The following is a 23218-nucleotide window of genomic DNA, read 5'->3' on the forward strand; positions in this document are numbered from 1 at the left end:
TAAATTAGCTTCTCCTTTTGAGAGGTTCTTTCAAAAATCCCAATCTTTAAGCCATCCAATTCTTATATCTTGGTGACGTCCGCTAGGATTGTAAATGGGCCCATCAAGCCCAAAAATAGAAAAAATTTTCAGAATTAAGACCAGATATATAGAAATGTGTTATATTTTATGCTATCAATATCTATAAAAAAAAATGGAATAAAACCTGTATGTTTATTTAACTAGAAAATTACTAATAATTAAATAAATATTAGTGTTGAGCCAATGTGCCTTTAACATATATAATGTATATTAATATTTAATGTTGATTCTTTATGTGAACTATTTATATTTGTAAATATATTTCTCAATTATCAAAATTTTTTTTTTTATGTAAGATAATGTGTAGATACTTAAAATTCATTGTATTATAATTTGAGTAAAAATAAAACGTGAGCATGGGATTCTAAGAAACATAGTAGAAGATAACACAGAATATCAACAACCAAAGTATAAAGAAATGAGCACCTGTAAAGGAAAAAGGTATCGAGTCCAACCCTAGTGTAGACATCATCCTAATTGGAAGAGCCATCAATCTGATCAGCCAAACCCAAATCACTTAATCCAAAGATGTTAGGGGTGCCCTTCATGACATTAACATAATTTTTCTGTTTCTGTTTTTTTTGCATTTATGGCTGTAGTTACACAAAGACAATTTATTATGAGAGGTTACTGATTTTGTAACAATAAAAATTATGATTATTATTTAATAAAAATTACATTACAAGTGGAATTGATAAGGTTGAGATGTTTACTTAAGCTCAGAAGCTTGGTAAAAAAATAAGAGGGTTAGGACAAAAATATTAAGTATGTTGTCAGGCCTTGGAGTAAGGAATAAAAAAATGTTTATAAAATATGTTGAGCTTTCCTTATAATGTTTTTGGCTTGGGCATTGCACATCCCAAATTTTATAAAAATAAATTAAATAAATCTGTTATTGATACTTATTTATCATAAAATTAAATAATTTATAATTTAAACTTGAACAATTTAAATACAATTTTATTTTTTTATCAAAACTCATTTTGATTTAATTTGTTATTAAATTTATTTTCTTAAATTTAAACCTTATTTAAAATAATTTTTAATTCTTATTTATTAATAAAATTAAAAATAATGTGCATAGGTCTTGGACAAAAATATAGAGCTAAATACTTGGATCAAGTCAAGCTTGGGCAAGCATAGTCAATATTAAGAACAAGTCTTACCTTGATTCAAACCCAACCCACTGAGAGGTCTAATCGGAAATAAATTAATTTTATATGTTGTAATTCCACATTTTTTAGCAAAATTTTCTATCATTTTTATAAACATCAAAAGTCATTCTTTAAAAGAATTTGAAAATAATAACTTTAAATAGAAATATCTTGATATCGTTTTAAATTAAATCAACAAACTAGATTCAAACCATAAAAATAAAGTTAAAAAATAAACGAAATTATACTTAAATTATAATATATAAAATAAATAAATGATACTAATTTAAAATAAACCTTTTATTAATAAAAAAAATATTAAATTTAATTTTATCCGGGTTTAACAAAAAAAAAATGCAAGTAGGAAATTGTGAAATTATTTTCTTAAAAAATAAAATAAATAATTATAAAACACCATTGGAGTAATTACCATCATTTATGTTTCTTTTTGTTTACTCCAACATCTCATAATATTTTTTTCACCAAAAAAAATATGAGATTTCTCATAGTAATTAGCCCCATAAAAAAATTTTATAAATAGGACGTGGTCCCTGACTGAGCACGTAACAATCTGAGATTCAGAATTAGGTTTTCTGAATTAGGGTTCCCATCTCCCCTCTTTGCGTGTGATCAATGAGAAGAACTACAAGACTCAATCACTTTCGTCATAATCAATGGATTCAAGTGCAGGTACGCTTCCGCCACTTTCTTTGTTCCTAAGCAATCTTCAAGTAAAAAGATCCAGGGTTATGAATTAGGGTTTATACCCATTAGATCCATAGTTTTATTATTGGTTTTGAGATGGAATCGATGTCCAACAAGTAAGCTTTTAAGTTGTTTGCTTTACTTCGCTTCTTTGTCTTTGGAGTGCTAGTTTTGTTTAATTTTTGAGGTGTCGGGTTAACTCTTCTCAGAATCTGAGTTCCTTTATTAAAAAAAAAAAAAGGTGAGTATTCTTCTGTTCATGTATTGTGGAGTCACGTGAGTACTTTATGTCCTTGTTATCAGTCCTTGGTGTTTGGTGTTAGGTGTAAGGTGAGAACCAATTATGTAGTGTAGTCCTGTTGTCATGTTCAGTCTACTATATATGGTATGTAATAAGATGATGACATTTGTGTGCTCTTCTCTCTGGAGTCTGGATATCAGAAAGTATACAGTGTGTGTTAACTGTTAAGTACTGTTATCTGAGCTTCACCGGAGTATTCTCAAATCTTTGAATTTTTTCAAGCCCACTACAACTCCAACACTATGGACCCAAGATTAGAAAAAGCATGCCATACTGGAAACCTGTCCATGTTTCATGGCCTTCTCCAAGAAGACAAGCTCCTTCTTCACAGGTTCAGCAGCATCATCACTGCTTCCATTGACAACCCACTCCATATTGCAGTTTCACTTGGGCACACAGACTTAGCAAATGAGATCATCATTGGAAACCCTGATCTTTCTTCAGATCTTAACCCAAGAACTCTCTCAGCACTACACTTGGCTTCAGCTCACGGTCACCTTGAAATAGTTAAACTCTTGATCTCAAAGGTTGGTTCTAATCTTTGTTTTTTGAAAGACAAGGATGGAAGGTTGGCCATCCACATTGCAGCCACGAAAGGCAGGATTGATATTTTGGAAGAACTCATCAAGATATGCCCAGAGTCAGCAAGAGCACTGACATATCAACATGAAAGCATCCTCCACCTCGCCGTTCAGTCCAACTCCTTTGAAACCATTGAGTTCTTAGTGAATAAGCTTGAAGATGATGGTGATATTAATGAGCTTTTCAACCTCAAAGATGACAAAGGCAACACCATCTTACACCATGCAGTAGCCAGAAGACAACTCCAGGTATAAATATATGTTTTTTATAGATATATAGATGTCTATATTTCTTTAGTACATAATTGTTTAATGCGCATGTATGTATGAGTTACAGAGTGTGAAGTTGTTGTTAAGCAAAGGAGATGTGGCAGAAGTGAACGCCATGAACGACAAGGGTTTGACTGCACTCGACGTTCTGCTAGACTCGCCTAGAGAGTATGGTGACTTGGCACTCGGTGAAGTGATACGCGTGGCCGGTGGCAAAATAGCAAGTGAAATGGATCCTCAGCAAACATCCTTGGAAACCAACACATCAAGAAATGAGTCTAGTGGTACTACTACTCCTCCTTCAAGAAGCTGGGTAAGCAGACTATTTGGAGGCCGACGCGGCACTAGACTCCAACGAAGGACTAAGAAACATGACGAGGTTGAAGATGACTACACTCCTGGCACACTAATGGTTGTGGCCACCCTGATAGCCACCATTACTTTTCAGTCAGGATTGAACCCTCCTGGTGGATTCACTCAAGACAATGGTAAGAATACCACTGCCGACAATAGTAGTAACGCATCAACACCTCCTGGGCTTGCAATTCTTCGTTCAAAACTAGACTTTTTTTTGTTGTACGATATGATTGGTCTCTTTGCTTCACTTAGCATAATCCTTATACTGATTTGTATGAGGCCAAGGAAAAAGAAGATAATGATGAAGATACTGGTTGTAGTCATGTGGGTTGCTGTCTTCTTCACCGCACTGGCTTTTGCTTCAGGTATAGACCCGATTTTCGGGAACTCAACCTTGTCGATATTAGGCTATTTGGTAAGCGGTTGGTTTTTGTTATTGGCAATCTTCAGCTCGTCGGTGTTTTTGTTGGTTATTGTGTATTTATTACGGAAGGTGGGTTGGTGGAGAAAGAAGGAAGGAGATAAAGTAAGTAACATTGTGAGAAATGGAGGATGCCTACTTCGGTGCATGAGAATTGGAGTGGTGATAATTATACTGTTGTTCTCTGCTTTTCTTAGTCTTATCTACTGGCAGACTGTTGAGGTTAGTCGAGTGGAAACTTCAACATACACGCGAGAAAATACCTGATCAAAAGACTCCATCATTAATTGTTATAATGGCTGAGCGTTGAGCGTTTCTATCTTTAATTAATTTAGTAAGATGTTAAGTCACATGCATTGTATTTTGTATGGCTTTAAAAAGACATGATTTTTATGTATTTCAGAGGGCATCATACAATTACATAGTAGAGAGTGTTGCTTTTTTCCTCAAACTGTGTGTTTTTTTCCTATGCATTTGTTTTGATGATCTGAGTGTATATGTATATGATATTGTTGAGGATCTTGATTATTCAGTGAAATGAAACTCCGGTGACGTTTTTGAGAAGAAAGAGGAGGGTTGTGGAGTAAAGACAATAAGCTTAGTGGAGAATCAGTCCAGCCAATGAATTATCAGCTCACTTTCTACTTTATATTTAAAAGTAAGTCAAGACACAGGACCACATGCCAATTGGCCTGGTTACTACTTTAAGAGATTTTTTATTAAACTAATACACTACTCCTTCAAAACAGTTAATTTTTTTTTAAAATATAAATCATTGAATTTGATAAATTTTGATTTTTTTCAAAATACTTATTAAAGTTATTAATTATTTCAGAAATAGATCACATAGTAAATTAGTATCTTCATTAGCTGACGTAAAAATCTGAAAAAGCCTAGTCAGCACATCGTCAAAGAATTATATATGGTCTCCACATCTGCTAATGAAAATGTTAATTCATCAGGTGGCCTACTACTAGAAATAATTAGTAACTTTAATGAGCATTTCGAAACAAATCAAAATTTAGTAATCAAAATGATATTTAACCAAATTTCAGTGATTTACTAAAAAAAAATTAATCACTTCAAAACATTACACTCCATGCTTCTAGTCGGTACCATAGACATTAATACACAACATAGGCTTCCCCATATTGTGTACGTAGTATATTCATGCAGCCATACTTTGTGATTCTCCATCTTTTCACCGGCTATGCTTCACTAGCGCACCCTATAGCTATCTATTTCAATAGCATTTCAACAATTCCTCTTTTAATTGAAGGCTCTAAACATCTAAATAAGCTCGAATCACTCTGTGCTTCTCTGCGGGTAATGACTTGGTAAAGATGTCCGTCAGTTGATCACCAGTGTTACAATGATGCATTGAAATTACACCATTTGCAACAAGACCTCAAATGAAATGGAACCTTACATCTATATGTTTGGTCCTTCTATGAAGAGCAGGGTTCTTAGCAACAGCAATAACTGGCTGATTATCACACCACAACACTGAAAAATTCACAATTTCTTTCTAACAATCACTCAGAATTCTCCTAAGCCACACCATTTGATATACAACTGATGTAGCTGCAATATATTCAGCTTCGATTGTTAAAAGAGCCACCACATTTTGCTTTTTTGGCCCCCCAAGTGACTGCGCTGAATTTAAGTCTAAAGAACATTTTAGTAGTGCTCTTCCAATTAATTAAAGAGCTACTCCCGTCACTATTTGTGAAGCCTTCTACACAAGTATCATCTTCCTTGGGAAACCGGCCACAAACCATATATTCAGCTATCCCTACTAAATACTTCACAACTCTTGATTGCACTGAGGTGTTGATTTCTTAGTTTCCACATATCTCTTGCTAAAAAAATTAACTGCGCGCCAGATGTCTGGTCTAGTGCGCACAAGATATAATAATTTGTCAATTAAGCTTCTGTACACCCTTGAATCAATTAATTCAGAATCTTCTCATTTCAGAAACTACTCATTAACTCCCATTGAAGTTTCAGCATGTTTGCATTGCTTCATACTTAGTTGAATCAACAAATCTTCAGCATATCTACTTCTTTGTGTTATGAAAATTCCTTTAATCAATTGAAACACTTCTAATCCAAGAAAGAAATTCATAAGCCCCAAGTTTGACATATCAAAAACCTTCATCATATCTATCTTAAGTGCCCATATTGTTGCTTGAAGCAAGAGTCAATCTTGCTATACTAGGCTCTCGATGCTTGCTTGATCCCATATAGAATTTTCTTTAAATGATGCATCAACTGTTCTTTTCCTTCAACTGCATATCCTCAGGATGAGAAACATTTATTTCTTCATGATTAATTTCTCTGTTGAGAAATGCTAATCTAACATCAAAATGGTAAATTGGGCAACATTAATCTTGAGCAGCTAGAGCTAGGATAATTCTCACAATCTCAAGCCTTAACGGAGCAAGTGGGAGTGGGGCCCATACACCAGCGTACAACTATTAATCATACTCTCAGAAAAAATATGTGGCTCACACATGAAGGATTATGATGAGGACTCATATACCAATAAACCATTTGATTGTCATCAATTCTTGTCTTAGCTAGCAGTTGATTATACGTGTGTCCATTGTAAAAGTGAAACTATAATTAATACCTTTTATTTATATCTAAAAATTTATTTTTGGATTTGAAAAAAAAATAAAATTGGGTATATATATTTGTTTAACTCTATACATGATGTACCAAGAATTTAATTATTGGGATATTATTGAATGTGTGAATCAATAAAACTCAGAAATCACAAAGTTCTCCTGTATTAAGCTTAATGAAAACCAATAAATAGTCAAAACAAGAGATTAATAATTACAAGCATAACAAGAAACTTTAAGCAAGAAGCAAACAACAATAGGATTAAATGCAAGAAAATAAAGAACCGAATGAAACTAAGACTGAGGAGCTTCAGCTAATTCAGGCCTCGCCTTTTCCTAGTTCTTCGTTAATTCTCCTTCCCTTCCAATTTGAAATCATAAATAAAGTAAACGTTGTAAGTAAACCAAATAAACCTATGATGGAATGAAACTTTGTGCCATTATTTATAAATTAAATTAATTTTATTTTAAAATCATTACTTATAGGTTTATTTATTTTATTTAGGATTTTAATTGCACATCACAAATTAAACAAGCATGCAAACAAGCATGAAAACTACTGTTAAAAAGTTCATTTATTAGTTTAATTTAGGATTGATCATACAAACCATGCATAATGTTTGTCATAAACAGAGTAGCTATATTGCAGACTCTTCTTAATTTCTTTCTAGCACTATGGCATGGGTCTATAATCTTTCCACTAGAGATTGCATTGAAAACTTAGTTGAAATCCTCCCTTGGTGTCGTTGCTGCTGTTGTTGTATTCTCACCTGTCATGACTCATGAGAAGTTCAGTGTTGAGCTCTTCCCTTACAAACCTGTAAAGAGGGTGAGATCTACACTCCTTAATTAATGCTATTTTTTACAGCAAAGTTCCATTCTCAAATGCAATCCTTGCACTTTCTGTTTCTTTTGGCAAAACTAGTTTCAACACCTCTTCAAAAAGCACAATCTTTTCATTCTCGCCCAAGTATTGATGTTTTTGATTGCAAGCTCAACAAGAACTTGCCTTAGCTTTTGCATCAATGGGTATGACTTATTGCAAGGATCATCTCTCTCTCTCTCTCTCTCTCTATATATATATATATATATATATATGTAAGAGAAGACATGCTCCTTGTTGATGACTTTGATTAAATCCCTTCTCTTCATTAGCAACACCGGCTTTCTTGGCCAATTGGCTCACAGTCCTTGTGTCCACCGATGTTCTTCTCCATTCACAGTCACACAATCTGAAAGTCTTTTAGGATAAATATATATTAAGACCAGTTTGGCATACCATGTTTTTAATTAAACAAGCAAGTGATCTACTATGTGTAAGTGTTAATTGAAAAAGCCTTGCATGAGATTCTGTGAGGAGTCTTATTATTGGTTTTGAGTGGAATCGATGTCCAACAAGTAAGCTTTTAAGTTGTTTGCTTTACTTCGCTTCTTTGTCTTTGGAGTGCTAGTTCTGTTTAATTTTTGAGGTGTCGGGTTGACTCTTCTGAGAATCTGAGCTCCTTTATTTAAAAAGAAAAAAGAAAAAGAAAAAGTGAGTATTCTTCTGTTCATGTATTGTGGAGTCACGTGACTACATGAGTACTTTATGTCCTTGTTACCAGTCATTGGTGTTAGGTGTAAGGTGAGAACCAATCATGTAGTGGAGTCCTGTTGTGTGTTGTCATGTTCGATCTACTATATATGGTATGTAATAAGATGATGAAGTGTGTGCGCTCTTCTCTCTGGAGTCTGGATATCAGAAAACATACAGTGTGTGTTAACTGTTAAGTATTGTTATCTGAGCTTCACCGGAGTATTCTCAAATCTTTGAATTTTTTCAAGCCCACTACAACTCCAACACTATGGACCCAAGATTAGAAGAAGCATGCCATACTGGAAACCTGTCCATGTTTCACAGCCTTCTCCAAGAAGACAAGCTCCTTCTTCACAGGTTCAGCAGCAGCAGCACTGCTTCCATTGACAACCCACTCCATATTGCAGCTTCACTTGGGCACACAGACTTAGCAAATGAGATCATCATTGGAAACCCTGATCTTTCTTCAGATCTGAACCCAAGAGCTCTCTCAGCACTACACTTGGCTTCAGCTCACGGTCACCTTGAAATAGTTAAACTCTTGATCTCAAAGGTTGGTTCTCATCTTTGTTTTTTGAAAGACAAGGATGGAAGGTTGGCCATCCACATTGCAGCCACGAAAGGCAGGATTGATATTTTGGAAGAACTCATCAAGATATGCCCAGAGTCAGCAAGAGCACTGACATATCAACATGAAAGCATCCTCCACATCGCCGTTCAGTCCAACTCCTTTGAAACCATTGAGTTCTTAGTGAATAAGCTTGAAGATGATGGTGATATTAATGAGCTTTTCAACCTCAAAGATGACAAAGGCAACACCATCTTACACCATGCAGTAGCCAGAAGACAACTCCAGGTATAAATATATGTTTTTTTATAGATATATAGATGTCTATATTTCTTTAGTACACAATTGTTTAATGCTCATGTATGTATGAGTTACAGAGTGTGAAGTTGTTGTTAAGCAAAGGAGATGTGGCAGAAGTGAACGCCATGAACGACAAGGGTTTGACTGCACTCGACGTTCTGCTAGACTCGCCTAGAGAGTATGGTGACTTGGCACTCGGTGAAGTGATACGCGTGGCCGGTGGCAAAATAGCAAGTGAAATGGATCCTCAGCAAACATCCTTGGAAACCAACACATCAAGAAATGAGTCTAGTGGTACTACTATTCCTCCTTCAAGAAGCTGGGTAAGCAGACTATTTGGAGGCCGACGCGGCACTAGACTCCAACGAAGGACTAAGAAACATGACGAGGTTGAAGATAACTACACTCCTGGCACACTAATGGTTGTGGCGACCCTGATCGCCACCGTTACTTTTCAGTCAGGATTGAACCCTCCTGGTGGATTCACTCAAGACAATGGTAATAATACCACTGCCGACAATAGTAGTAACGCATCACCACCTCCTGGGGTTGCAATTCTTGGTTCAAATCTAAACTATTTTTTGTTGTACGATATGATTGCCCTCTTTGCTTCATTTAGCATAATCCTTATACTGATTTGTGTGAGGCCAAGGAAAAAGAAGATAATGATGAAGATACTGGTTGTGGTTATGTTGGTTGCTGTCTTTTCCACTGCACTGGCTTTTTCTTCAGGTATAGTCGCGATTTTCATGTACTCAAACTTCAGGATATCAGGCTATTTGGAAAGCGGTTGGTTTTTGTTATTGACGATCTTCAGCTCGTGGGTGTTTTTGGGTATTGTGTATTTGTTACGGAAGGTGGGTTGGTGGAGAAAGAAGGAAGGAGATAAAGTAAGTAACATTGTGAGAAATGGAGGACGTCTACTTTGGCGCATGAGAGTTGGAGTGGTGATAATTATACTGTTGATCTCTGCCTTTCTTATTCTTATCTACTGGGAGACTTTTAAGATTTGTGAAAGTCGAGATGATACCACATTGGGGGATGCTTCCTTGGGAGGAAATATCATTGGGTAGCGAGTTGAAAATGCAATGAATTTTAAATTACAATGTAGTTATAATTACTGTATTTAAAAGTACAAAGAGTATTAAGTCTAGTGTTTGATTTGATGTAGTTAGAATGTTAGATTATAAAATTTTATGTTTGGTTGGAGAAATTTGTAAATCTGGATTTTGAAAAAATTATTATTAAGTTAGATGTATTTCTAGGATATAAACATCTTTGTGAGGTTACCCCACCTTGGTTCAACATTAATTTTAATTAATTATAAATACACAATTAAATGTTATTAATAATAACAAAAAGCAATTATGCATATAATTACTTATTTTAATATATAATTATATTTTCATTACAATTTATTGTTAATTTTAATAATTATATTAAATATATTACACAATTTATGATTTTTTTATAGAAAAGTATTGATAAAAATATAATAATAAGCCTTTATTATTAATAATTATATTTAATTTATTATATTTAATTTTTTTATTTTATATTAATATAAAATATAATAATATACTATTTTTTATTTTACATAATGAAAGATCTTAGGCTACCAAATACCCTATTTAATCCATGTATTTTACATAATTTTCCGCTTTAGTCCTTAACTTTTAATTTTTCTTCATTAGGTCTCTATATTGTCGAAATCGGCTCCCTGTGTTTTACTCAATTTGGACTTAATTTGTCCAATTTTGACAATACAATGATCTATTGAGAACAAATTAAAAGATATGGATTATAAGGACAGATTGAGTAAAATACAAGGATTAAATAGGGTATTCAACTAATAAAAAAAATTAAATATGAAAATTTGTAAAATAATAAAAAATTTTAAAAAAATTTTACAAATTGAAAAAAAAAAACAAAGATAAAAATGAAAATGTAGTCAATCTGTCCTTATAATCCATATCTTTTAATTTGTTCTCAATAGATCATTGTATTGTCAAAATCCCTTATTACTGCAGTTGCAACTACTTTGAATTCCTCAAATGTAGTCAAACAAACATCAGATTTTAAAAGATCATGCATTTCTAATTACATGTATTTTTAAATACGGCCAAACAAACACACTCTTAATTTAGTAAGATGTTAAGTCACATGCATTAAATTTTGTATGGCTTTAAAATAGACATGCCTTATATGTATTTCAGAGGGCATCATCCAATCACATAATAGAGAGTGTTGCTTTTTTTTCCTCAAACTGTGCGTTTTTTAATATGGATTTGTTTTGATGATCCGAGTGTATATAACATTGTTGAGGATCTTATTAGTTCAGTGAAATGAAACTCGGGGGTGATGTTTTTGAGAAGAAAAGGCAGGGATTGGCTTTGTTGTGGAGTAAAGACAATAAGTTATCAGCTCACTTTTTACTTTATATTTAAGTTAAAGTCAAGACACAAGACAGCATGCCAATTGGCCTGGTTACAACGTTAAGAGATTTTATATTAAACTAATACACTACTCCTTCAAAACGGTTATTTTTGAATAATAGAGCGACAAGCGCCATTTTTTTATGAATAGAAAGCGATGATCTAAAGCAGATCTTTGGAACCCGAGTGTACTGATGTATATGACGAGTATGAGAATAGTATAAAAATCCCGGGTGAGCGATGTATGAGCGATTATAAGGAGCGATCTTGTTGGGGAGAGATTTGAACCCATGACCTCCCCCTTACACTTTGATGTCATACCATTGGGCTATCCAATGGTTGACTTTATTTTTTTTATATATATAAATCATTGAATTTGATAAATTTTGATTTTTTTTTAAAAATACTTAATAAAGTTATTGATTATTTCATAAATAGGTCACCTAGTAGATTAGTATCTTTATTAGCTGACGTAGAGGTAAAAAAAAATCAGCGCATAGTCAAAGAATTATATATGGTCTTTACATCAGCTAATAAAGATGTTAATCCATCGGGGTGACCTGTCACTGAAATTATCAGTAACTTTAGTGAGTATTTCAAAATAAATCAAAATTTAGTAATCAAAATGATATTTAACCAAATTTCAGTAATTTACTAAAAAAATTAATCACTTCAAAACATTTGCTATAACTAGTTTTTATTGTAGATTGAACTAACCCATTGCTGTAGATTTTTTTTTCCAACCTAGTCCTGTAGCTGCCTGTTACTATAGCAACTTGTTACTGTAGCAGCACGAATTTTTCTCTAAAACCTTTCTTCCTTTCTTGTTCTTCTTTCTTCCTAGTTTTGGCCGAACCCTTTTCTCATTTTAAAAATTTTTCCGGTGATTATTTCCGGTGAACCAAGTATCATTTCCCTTCCTCCCTCACTCTTGAACTTGGTTAGCTTGTATCTAATGTTTTCATCCCGTATTTTTCTCGTATTTTCTTGTTTTTAGAATTTTTTAAAAACCTAGATTTCTCAATGGATTTGGTTATTTATAGGCTCAAATTGAAGCCAATTAATGACTTGTTGTTCATGTATGAGAATGCTTGTGAAGAAATTTCTTGATTTAGTGTTGAAAATTAGGAGAAAATCATAGCATAAGGGTCTGTTTTATTGTAGCAATTCCGAGGTTAACCTACAATCTTTAGTTGTTTCTTTGATTTCTTTGGACTAGAGTGAAGCTAAAACCCCCAGGAATTCATTAGTAACCTTTATACCTAGCTTTGAGCCAATCCTATGATCGAATTAGGGTTGTTTGTTAGAAAACTTAGGGTTTTTTTTTGTTTGATTTGTTTTTTGCTAATTATTGTTGTGTTTTGTTATGCTTTGGCAAAGAGAAGAAGTCTTGACTCGAGGCAAAGATTTAGCCGAGGAGTAGCTTGTGAGGAAGACATATCACCAATTCGGTGAGTGGATTTGTTGAGTATAGCTTTATTAGAAGAATGCCGATAGCTAGAGATAAATATATTTATATATATACATATATCATGTTTTAAGTGAGTTTTATTATTTTATTCTTGTTTGGCATTTTGGTGAATGATAATTATTATTGAGAAAGATCTTGGATGTCTCATTTGGCATTTGATTTGTTATCGATGAATTTGTGATTGATATATATATATATATATATATATATATATATATATCTATGACTTTGCGAAATTCTTATTTTGTATGAAACTTGGGATTTGTAGTGAAAATCTTTGATTTTGTGAAACCTAAAGCTTGAAACCAATTTTGAAATATTGAAAGGAAAGGATTCCCATGTTGTTTCTTGTGTTGGGATTTGTAAATTAATTTGTGCTAAAAAGCTTGAGCTTTGCTTGTGTTTTGATCTTGTCCTTGTACAAATGGTTGAGGTGTTGTTGATTGATGAATATGGATGATTTTTATATTCCAAGTGGAGTTGTATTTATTGTGGTGATTGTATGGTGATATCCTACTGCAGTAGGCTGTCTCCACGGCCAGCCTGTTGAGGTGGCATGCTGACCGGCTGATTACTACGAGGGCAGGTTCAGGTGGGAGTGTAGAGTCTTAACTGGATATTCATCGGGTAGTCGGAGTCACCAACTGGTGAACTGATGGGTCAATGTCAAGGACATGAGTACCTTGACGGCTCTAAACCTAGCCATGGCCACGGCGAAGGTTTAGAGAGTTTTTTAGACCACGTTATGCTGGGTGAGTGTTGGGTATTGTACTTATTTATTTTAAAACCATGAAATTTGGTTGTTTTTACTTGTATTTGAAACCATGTTTTGTGATTTTTGTGTTGTAAACCCTAGTTGGGGTAAAAAGGGTTTTCTTGGTATTATTATGTTATTTTAATTCTTTTGAAAACTTCTATTATATGTAATAATGTTTCTAAATTAGTATTGTTTTGGTAAAGCATTTCTTTTGATGATTTTTTATTATTATTGATGTTGGTGTATTTCTGCTAAAGTTGTGCTAATCTCTCCTCAATGAGTAACTTTACTCATCCCTCTTTCTTCCTCCCAGTCTGTTGCGGGTAGTAGGTGTGACTGTGTGGCACGTACTGGGCATTTGCTATTGTTCTATCTTCTGTTGTATTTCCTTCAGTTCATGTATGTTATTGTTGTCATGGAACATGTTATATGACCTATGGATCCACTAGTGTGTAGAAAACCTTGTTGCATGGTTTAGTATCTAAATAACTCTTAAACTTTTGTGTATTAGCATTTCCTACTGTTGTTAGTATTATTTCCCTGTGTATTTGTGAACTTCTATATTTTTTGTATCTTATTGTTATTGTTGTTGTTGTTGTTGTTGTTGTTGTTGTTGTTACTATCGTTGTGTAACATTGTTCCTCTCTGCTCTATATCTACGATAGATATTGTTAAATTCCAGGTGTATTAATCAGTCTTGTGGCGTCCTGAGGATTGAGTGGCGAGGTATCCCTCCTCGAGATTGCTGTGATGATTGTCGTGTCCAGTGAGCCCGCGGGGTCAGGGCGTGACATTATTAAACTCCATGCTTCTAGTCGGTACCGTAGACTTTAATACACAATATTTTCTTCCCTATATTATATATGTAGTATATTCATACAACCATACTTAGTGATTCTCCATCTTTTCACCAGCTGTGCTTCACTAGCGCACCCTGTAGCTATCTATTTCAATCGCATTTCAACAATTCCTCCTTTGATTGAAGGCTCTGAACACCCAACTGAGCTCGCATCACTTTGCTTCTCTGTAAGTAATGGCTTAGTAAAGATGTCCGTCAGTTGATCACCAGTGTTACAATGATGCATTGAAATTACACCATCTCCAATAAGACATCAAATTAAATGGAACCTTACATCTATATGTTTGGTCCTTCTATGAAGAGCAGGGTTCTTAGCAACAGTAATAACTGGCTAATTATCACACCACAACACTGAAGAATTCACAATTTCTTTTTCACAATCACTCAGAATTCTCCTAAGCCACACTATTTGACATACAACCGATGTAGCTGCAATATATTCAGCTTCAGTTGTCAACAAAGCCACCACATCTTGCTTTTTTGAACCCCAAATGACTGTACTGGGGATTTAAGTCTAAAGAACATTTTAATATTGCTCTTCTAGTCAGTCAAAGAGCCACTCCCATCACTGTTTGTGAATCCTTCCACACAAGTATCATCCTCCCTGGGAAACCAACCACAAACCATATATTCAGTTGTCCTTGCTAAATATTTCACAACTTTCTTGATTGCACTGAGGTGTTGATTGCTTAGTTTGCACATATCCCTTGATAAAAAATTAATTGCACACCAGATGTCTGGTCTAGTGTGCACAAGATATAATAATTTGCCAATTAAGCTTTTGTACACCCTTGAATCAATTAATTCAGAATCCTCTTCTTTCAGAAACTACTCATTAACTCCCATTGGAGTTTCAGCATGTTTGCATTGCTTCATACTTAGTTGAATAAACGTATCTACTTCTTTGTGTTATGAATATTCCTTCAGTCAACTAACACACTTCTAATCCAATAAAGAAATTCATAAGCCCCAAGTTTGACATATCAAAAACTTTCATCATATCTATCTTAAGTACCCATATTAATGTTGCTTGAAGTAACTGTCAATCTTTCTTTACCAGTATCTCGATGCTTGCTTGAACCCATATAGAACTTTCCTTAAATGATACATTAAGTGTTCTTTTCCTTCAATTGCATATCCCTTAGGATGAGCAACATATATTTTTTCATGATTAATTTCTCCATTGAGAAATGCTGATCTAACATCAAAATAGTAAATTGGCCAACAATCTTGAGCAGTTAGAGTTAGGATAATTCTCATAATCTCAAGCCTTAGCGGAGCAAGTTGGAGTGGGGCCCACACACCAGCGTACAACCACTAATCATATTCTCAAAAATATGTGGTTCTCACCACTTATGAAGGATTCTAATGAGGACTCAGATACCAATAAACCATTTGATTGGTATCAATTCTTCTCTTTGCTAGCAGTTGATTATACATTTGTCCATGGCGAAAGTGAAAGTATAATTAATACCTTTAATTTATATCTAAAAATGTATTTTTGAATTTGAAAAAATAAAATAAAATTGGGCATATATATATATTTTTAACTCTATAAATTATGCACCAAGAATTTATTGTGATATTATTGAATGTGTGAATCAATAAAACTCAGAAATGACAAAGTTCTCCTGTATTAAGCTTAATGAAAACCAATAAATAGTCCAAACAAGAGGTTAATAACAAGCATAACAAGAAACTTTAAGCAAGAAGCAAACTACAATAGGATTAAATGTATGAAAATAAAGAGCCGAATGAAACTAAGACTGGTGGAACTATAGCTAATTCAGGTCTAGCCTTTTCCTAATTCTTCGTTAATTCTCCTTCCCTTTCAATTTGAAATCATAAACTGACGCAGTGGGGATATGGTTGAGGACTTGTTTAGTCTATGAATACCCAAGTCAACAACGAAGTGGAGATCTAAATCCTGTTTAGTCTAAGAATTCCCAGGAATTTAGAGGAAAAACATAACAATTTTATTTCAAATCCAAGCTACTTTCATAGCCCGAAGGCTTACAATTAAATAGATCAACAGAAAACACTAAAAGAGAAATAAATCAAATTTTTTCCAAAAATAGAAAATTCGCGATTGACACCATAGAATAAAAATTAAAAATCAAACATAGCGAATACCAAAAACGACGTCTCAATCAGAGATCTACAGCCTAAGATATCGATGGAGGAAATCTTTCCATAAACGGCAAAATTTCGCAGCAAACTCGTGACTTTTGCTTGTTGACCTGTTTTCCATCTAATGGGGTCCTCTGAACACCAAAATTACCCCTTTAGAAAAAATTACGAAAATGACCCCGCCTAGGTCATCGCATCCCACTTGTCCATGTAGGCGCAAGCTAGCTCATCAATCAGGTCTGCATCATAAACGAAGTAAACATTGTAAATAAACCAAATAAACCTCTAATGGAATGAAACTTTGTGCCATTACTTATAAATTAAATTAATTTCATTTTAATATCATTACTTATAAGTTTATTTATTTTATTTTGGATTTTAATTTCAGATCACAAACAAGCATGCAAACAAGCATGAAAACTACTCTTAAAAAGTTTATTTATTAGTTTAATTTAGGATTGATCACAAACCATAATGTTTGTCATAAACAGAGTAGCTATTTGGAGACTCTTCTTAATTTCTTTCTAGCACAATGGCATGGGAACACCATTCCAATCCTTCAAGCATTCTAGCAATGGGTCTATAATCTTTCCACTAGAGATGGCATTGAAAACTTTGCTGAAATCCTCCCCTGGTGTTGTTGCTGTTGTTGTTGTTGTATTCTCACCTGTCAGAAGTTCAGTATTGAGTTCTTCCCTTACAAACCTGTAAAGAGGGTAAGATCTACACTCCTTAATCCTATTATTCACAGCAAAGTTTCCATTCTCAAAAGCAATCCTTGTACTTTCTGCTTCTTTTGGTAAAACCAGTTTCAACTCCTCTTCAAAAAGCACAATCTTTTCATTCTCCCAAGTACTGATGTTTTTTATTGCATGCTCAACAAGAACTTGCCTTAGCTTTTGCATCAATGGGTAGGAGTTATTGCAAGGATCATCTATGTAAGAGAAGACATGTTCCTTGTTAATGACTTTGATTAAATCCTTCTCTTCATTAGCAACACCCACTTTCTTAGCCACTTGGCTCACAGTGCTCATTATAGTTTTCTTGAAATTTTCCTCCAAATGCCTCAGATCAATGGCTTGACAAAGACCAACTAAGAAAGTGGATGACATGAGCTTTAGTATCTCTATTGCTTCTGCTGTTTTCCTGGCAGAAATCAAACCCAAAGAGTTGACATCTTGGTTGTGTTGCTCTGCACTCTCGACATGATTAGTGACAGGGTTGGCCAGAGCTTGAAGCTCCGAGCAGTACGAAGCCATAGCAATTTCACCACCTTTGAGTCCATAGTCTAAGCTTGGATTCCTTCCACCTGAGAGATTGGAAGGTAAACCATTGTTGTAGAAATCATTAACAAGCTCTGAAAACTGAGCAAACATAAGCTTCCCAATAGCAGCAAGAGCCAGACGAGTGTTGTCCATTGAGACACCAATTGGTGTCCCCTGAAAGTTACCACCAAAGAGAACCTTATTTCTTGAGACATCAATCAATGGGTTGTCATTCACAGAGTTGATCTCCCTCTCAATGGATTTTGTTGCTGCACGTATGACTTCAATCTGAGGACCGACCCATTGAGGAGAAGTACGAAGAGCATACCGGTCTTTCTTGGGATTTTGGAGTAATTGATTGATCTTCATGTATGAGCTACCTTCCAATATATGTTCCATTATGGCTGCTGCTTCAATCTGGCCTGGACTGTGTTTCAATTTATGAATGAGATGGTCAGTGTACTCTGGATTTCCTAACATAACTTCACAAAACATAGCTGAAATGATTTCTGAAAGAATTGCAAGTAAGTTAGCATCATATAAGACCATGGAAGCTAATCCAGAAGCAACAGTTGTGCCATTAACAAGCGCGATTCCTTCCTTCGGTTGCAGCTCGAAAAAGCCACTAGAGATTCCAGCAAGTTCAAAGGCCTTAGAAGCATCAATTGTTCGGCCATCAGGACCAATGGCTCTTGAGTTAGGCCGGCCAATTAGCAGTCCGACAATGTAGGATAAAGGGATGAGATCACCAGAAGCAGTGATGCTGCCTCTGAGTGGCAAACATGGTGTGATGTTAGTGTTGATAAGTCTTGTGATTGCTTCTAAGATTTCAAAACGGATGCCTGAATAACCTTGCAGAAGGCTGTTGATTCTAACCAACATTGCAGCTCTTGTTACTGCACTTGGCATCATATTGTTTGGCTCTTGCCCGGTGCTGAAAATTCCTGCATTAAGAAATCTATTGTGCAAGAGTATATATCCAAATTAGTCATTAATTTGTTATAATTATAATAATATATAATCATACTGGAAGAATTAAAACTCATAATTCAAACTTTATTTTGTATTCTTAAGAATTAATAAGATAGTGAAGATGTTCATTATAAAAATAAAATAAAATCAGTGCACTTGATATGAATGCATGATTTCACAATACAAGACATGTATAAGATAAGTTTCACACATCCTTTGAAGCTTTAATCATTTTTTATTTTTATTTTATTTTATTTTTTGTTATAAAAGACAAGTGTTCCATTTAAAAAAAATATTATTGGCGTGTAGAGCCATGGATTTAATACATTACATATATATATGCCTTTATTTTACATTGATTTGCGGTGTTAATCTTAAAGTTTGTCAAAATGAACATATACATTGAATAAAGGATTCAATGCCAATAGATCAAGAGATCATTGATATTTTTGTCTTTGTGTAACTACTGTAGAGAGTCATCCATTGTGAGAATACTTGATGAATTAAAAATAATAATTGTAAACTATGTAAATTTTCCTAAATGATTGTGTGAAAATTAATTAGAATGGTCTCTCTTTATATATATTTATTTACAGGGCTATCTATCAAAATACATAACCATGCAAAGATTATGTAAAATATGTTGGATAACATACTTATTAATTTAGATGGAAATTAAGGTCTGGCTAACAAAGATAAAATCTAATATATAATATAAAACCATAAAAACATCCAAAAGAATTGTTTCATCCATTTATTTATTTATTTCTATATCTTTAAAATTACAAAAAAAAAAATTAAATTTATTTAACTATAACCTTTTCTTTTTATATCTGTTAGAGATAATTAATTTTGCAAATATGTAATTTAACAAACAGAAGTAAAATAGATACAGAAATGACCCTACACCTCAATTCAAAAATTTTGCAGATGTACTGAAACAAACATTAAAAACTATGTAAATAAGAAGAAGAAGAAGAAGAAGAAGAAGAAGAAGAAGAAGAAAAGAGAAAGAAAGATAGACCTGATAAGCTCCTGCTGAAGAGCAGTAGCCTGATTGGTTCTCCTGTGAGATGATGCACCAAAGCCAGTGATTACACCCTCATTGTTCATAACCCAATCACTGCTGGCTTTCACCCTTGCCCTTGCCTCTTCTGATAGCTCCACCTTCACTACTACTCCATCATCATCATCATCATCATCAATGGCAGCAGCAGCAGCAGCAGCAGCCACTGCAGCTACCTGAGAGACCTTCAAGTTGGCACCTTCTAACCTGACAACAGGCTTCCTGAACTCCTCCACCATCCTCTTCACTTCATCAAGATGGCTTCCGGTCATCGTCTCTGCCGTCGTATTCCAGTTCAAAGGATCATCCTTGATCACCTTCTGGCATAAGCTTTCCATGACTGAATTGAAAATAAATGAAATAAGATGTACAACTGTGGTGATCTCAGGTGATAAATTAAGAGATAGCTCTATAACTTGTAGCTGAGAAGCTTGTATACATGAAGGAGAATATTTAGAGTTATTAAACAGAGTTCGGTTTAAGATCTATTGAGTTGGTGAAAATAAATTCAGTTTGAAGAAAATTGCATGCTTCTGTCATGCTTGAAAAATAAACCCCGTTTCAAAGAGGTATAGTGGTAGCAAGTTCAAAGTGATAATAACAAGTCATTGGAAGTGGGCGTGGATTTGTAGCTAAAATCTCATGTGAATGGAGTGTTTGTCGCATTTATCAAAACAATAATGCTAGTCACTTTATTGGGAGAACTTCTACTAGTCAAATTAAATTGTTGTGATTGTGATAAACTTAAAGGTATTTTAATATATGTGACATGCATGCTTATCCCCTAAACTTGTTATCTTGTTCAACCTTTTTTATTATTATTATTTTTTTAATAATATGGATAAACCACAATTTTATTGAAATAAAAATTCAAGCAAACAAGACAGACACAAACCGAAAAATAACCATACAAAAGGAAGAAAACAAACTAAAAATCTCACAAGGGGTGAGGAATACAAAGATAAGAAAAAGAAAGGACAATACGGAGAAGATAGAAACTGGGTCGGCTGAGGCTACCTACTGGAGACAAAGGCCTTCCCAATCTGCAAAAAAAAAAAAGACTACTCCTGATATGAGGCGTGAGTTGTACTGCTAGAATGATATGCAAATCTTGCGCTTATGAAGTTAAGGGAGTGCTTGATCCTCTGTGAGGCTTCAAGGTTAACCTGTTGGTGAGACTTTGAATATGCGAAAAGCCAAGAGAGAAGCATATTAGCAGTCTTAGAGAATACAGAATGAAGTGGTAGAAAGTTTGAATTAAAAATGCGATTATTCCATTCTAGCCAGATATTCCAGATAATTGTTCGGGAGCTGAGATCCCACATGTTCCAATGGGTAGAATTTAGGAATGGGATCCATGAGGTTCATAAATTGGAGACTGAGGGTGGAGAAAAGTCTGGAGGAAGAATTTGTATGAAAAAGGACCAGATTCGCTCCGAGAATTCACAACCAAAAAAAAGATGTTCCACCATTTCAGAATCTTTGTGACAGAGAATGCAAGTGTTTATTGAGTTTAGATTACAACCTTTTTTGAGTAGATTTTCGAGAGTGAGAATTTTGTTTTCCCAAACAAGCCAACAGAATAAAATGATTTTGCTTGGAGATTTGGTTTTCTAGAATTGAGGGTAAAGCTGACTGCGGATTTCTTCATCTATAAAAAATGTATAGAAGAACTTAACAGAGAAAATTCCATTTTTTCTGATGGCCAAGTGTTGAAATCCTCCAAGTCATTAGAACAGTCCGGGATTGCGTTCAATAATGTGGTGAGGTTGTCAATTGTAGTTGTTCAACCTAAATTATTGAAGATATCTCATAATCTCATTTCATTTTTTTTATTTATAAATTGAAAGCTTGATTTCCAATGGACCTGTCAACATTTAATAAGTAAAAAAAAATGACCAGAAATGTCTTTGTTGGTAGTAGGTGAAGCCTCTTCAATATAAAATTTTGACTTAGCTAATATATATAATACTGACTTACAAGGCTGCCATATGTGTGTGTAATCATCTAATACATATTTATATAATGATATGCCAAAAAAATAGATTAAAAATATATTACTTTGAACAAGATTTTATACATGCATGCATAGTGATACTGGTGTTTAATTAATTATCAAAGCTCATGCAAGGTGTTTTTAGAAGTGATATAAGCCATGGAAGTAATTATTTGTTTTAGGCTCTCAAATAAAATTAAATTTATTTTTAATGCTAAATATAATGCCTTGTTTTTCCCAAAAAAACATAAAATTAGCTGGAAATATGTGACAACAATTTCAATTAGAATTTATCTTTCATTCAATGCAGGTAATGGGGACTAGTTAGCAATTGAGCTGGTGGATACATATAGCATGAGCCTTTTCTATATTCAATTTAAAAATATTAATTAATGTAGTGATCATATGAAACATAAATTTTTGGTATATTTGGAAATCTTTTTTAATTATAAGAAAAACATAAGAATTTCTATACACTTAGTATAAAATACTTAATTAAAGAGCAACCTCACTTGGAATTTGATAAAATATCACATAAGAAATAATAGAAATAAAGGTAAAATAAATAAGTAAGAATTTAAAATTTATATCTATTTTGCTTATATAAAACTAACATTAAATATGTATGTATGTTTATATGAATATACATTTACAAAGGGATGGAACTAAGATTTATTGGGAGTGGCACATTGCAGTTGCATCACAAAAATAAAGTTTATCATTTCATATTCCATTTTACCACCCACTAAACGTTATACATTCATACTCATTAATTTATAAAAAGAAGTAATACATGATTAAAAAAAATACTAATAATAATATACTCACTATCACTAAGTCACTCAACACTTGTGTGTCCTTGTGTCTGTATCACTCTGCTCCCAATATCCTGCATCACAATTCACATATATATATCCACAATCTTATTGAGTTCATAACTTAAAAACCTTGGACCACCACAATGTAAATTAGATCACAAGGTACATTTAAAGGGTGATATTGATCACCACATTGCAAATCTCAAGGCAAGGATGAGGGGCTTCTTCACTAATTCGGATAAGAGCTCCCGGGGGATATAAAGGCAAGCATGGGGGGCTTCCTTCTTCACTAATTCGGATAAGAGATCCTCAGGGATATAGCGCTGATCCCCCTGATTCTGTTCATGTATATGTAATATTTTCAAAGATTGATCTTTTTTATTTTTATTTTTGAAAATAAATAGATAAACCCCACCTATTAAAATGAAAACAAGATTGATGGTAATTCTTTTCCTTTCTAAGTAAAAAAATTGAGATATCAACTTCCTCTTACAACAATAGTCTA

General features: G+C 33.8%; 3 protein-coding genes across 5 annotated transcripts; 2 read left to right on the plus strand and 1 right to left on the minus strand.

Moving 5' to 3' along the window:
- Positions 1 to 2445: 2445 nt before the first annotated feature.
- LOC120264687 (ankyrin repeat-containing protein BDA1-like) lies at positions 2446 to 4267 on the plus strand. Its single transcript, XM_039272513.1, has 2 exons — positions 2446 to 3071; positions 3160 to 4267. Exons 1-2 carry the CDS (start codon positions 2484 to 2486, stop codon positions 4135 to 4137), a joined length of 1566 nt encoding a protein of 521 aa, XP_039128447.1. The 5' UTR covers positions 2446 to 2483; the 3' UTR covers positions 4138 to 4267.
- Positions 4268 to 8176: 3909 nt separating this feature from the next.
- On the plus strand, positions 8177 to 10142 carry LOC120259323 (ankyrin repeat-containing protein At5g02620-like). Of its 2 annotated transcripts, XM_039266920.1 has the most exons (3): positions 8177 to 8932; positions 9022 to 9676; positions 9802 to 9940. In XM_039266920.1, exons 1-3 carry the CDS (start codon positions 8345 to 8347, stop codon positions 9831 to 9833), a joined length of 1275 nt encoding a protein of 424 aa, XP_039122854.1. In that variant the 5' UTR covers positions 8177 to 8344; the 3' UTR covers positions 9834 to 9940. The 2 variants fall into 2 exon arrangements, with proteins under 2 accessions (XP_039122854.1, XP_039122845.1); XM_039266911.1 differs by having other exon boundaries at positions 9022 to 10142.
- Positions 10143 to 16570: 6428 nt separating this feature from the next.
- On the minus strand, positions 16571 to 20483 carry LOC120259302 (phenylalanine ammonia-lyase 1-like). Of its 2 annotated transcripts, XR_005536090.1 has the most exons (3): positions 19858 to 20483; positions 17067 to 18819; positions 16571 to 16835 (listed from the first exon to the last, which is right to left on the minus strand). XR_005536090.1 is itself a non-coding variant. In XM_039266888.1 (2 exons), the coding sequence occupies exons 1-2, from the start codon at positions 20235 to 20237 to the stop codon at positions 17121 to 17123; spliced, it is 2079 nt and encodes a 692-aa protein (XP_039122822.1). In that variant the 5' UTR covers positions 20238 to 20483; the 3' UTR covers positions 17041 to 17120. The 2 variants fall into 2 exon arrangements, 1 of the variants encoding a protein (XP_039122822.1); XM_039266888.1 differs by lacking the exon at positions 16571 to 16835 and having other exon boundaries at positions 17041 to 18819.
- Between the last annotated feature and the right edge of the window lie 2735 nt (positions 20484 to 23218).

The sequence above is a fragment of the Dioscorea cayenensis genome, chromosome 1, assembly GCF_009730915.1.
Source record: "Dioscorea cayenensis subsp. rotundata cultivar TDr96_F1 chromosome 1, TDr96_F1_v2_PseudoChromosome.rev07_lg8_w22 25.fasta, whole genome shotgun sequence".
NCBI lineage: Eukaryota > Viridiplantae > Streptophyta > Magnoliopsida > Dioscoreales > Dioscoreaceae > Dioscorea > Dioscorea cayenensis.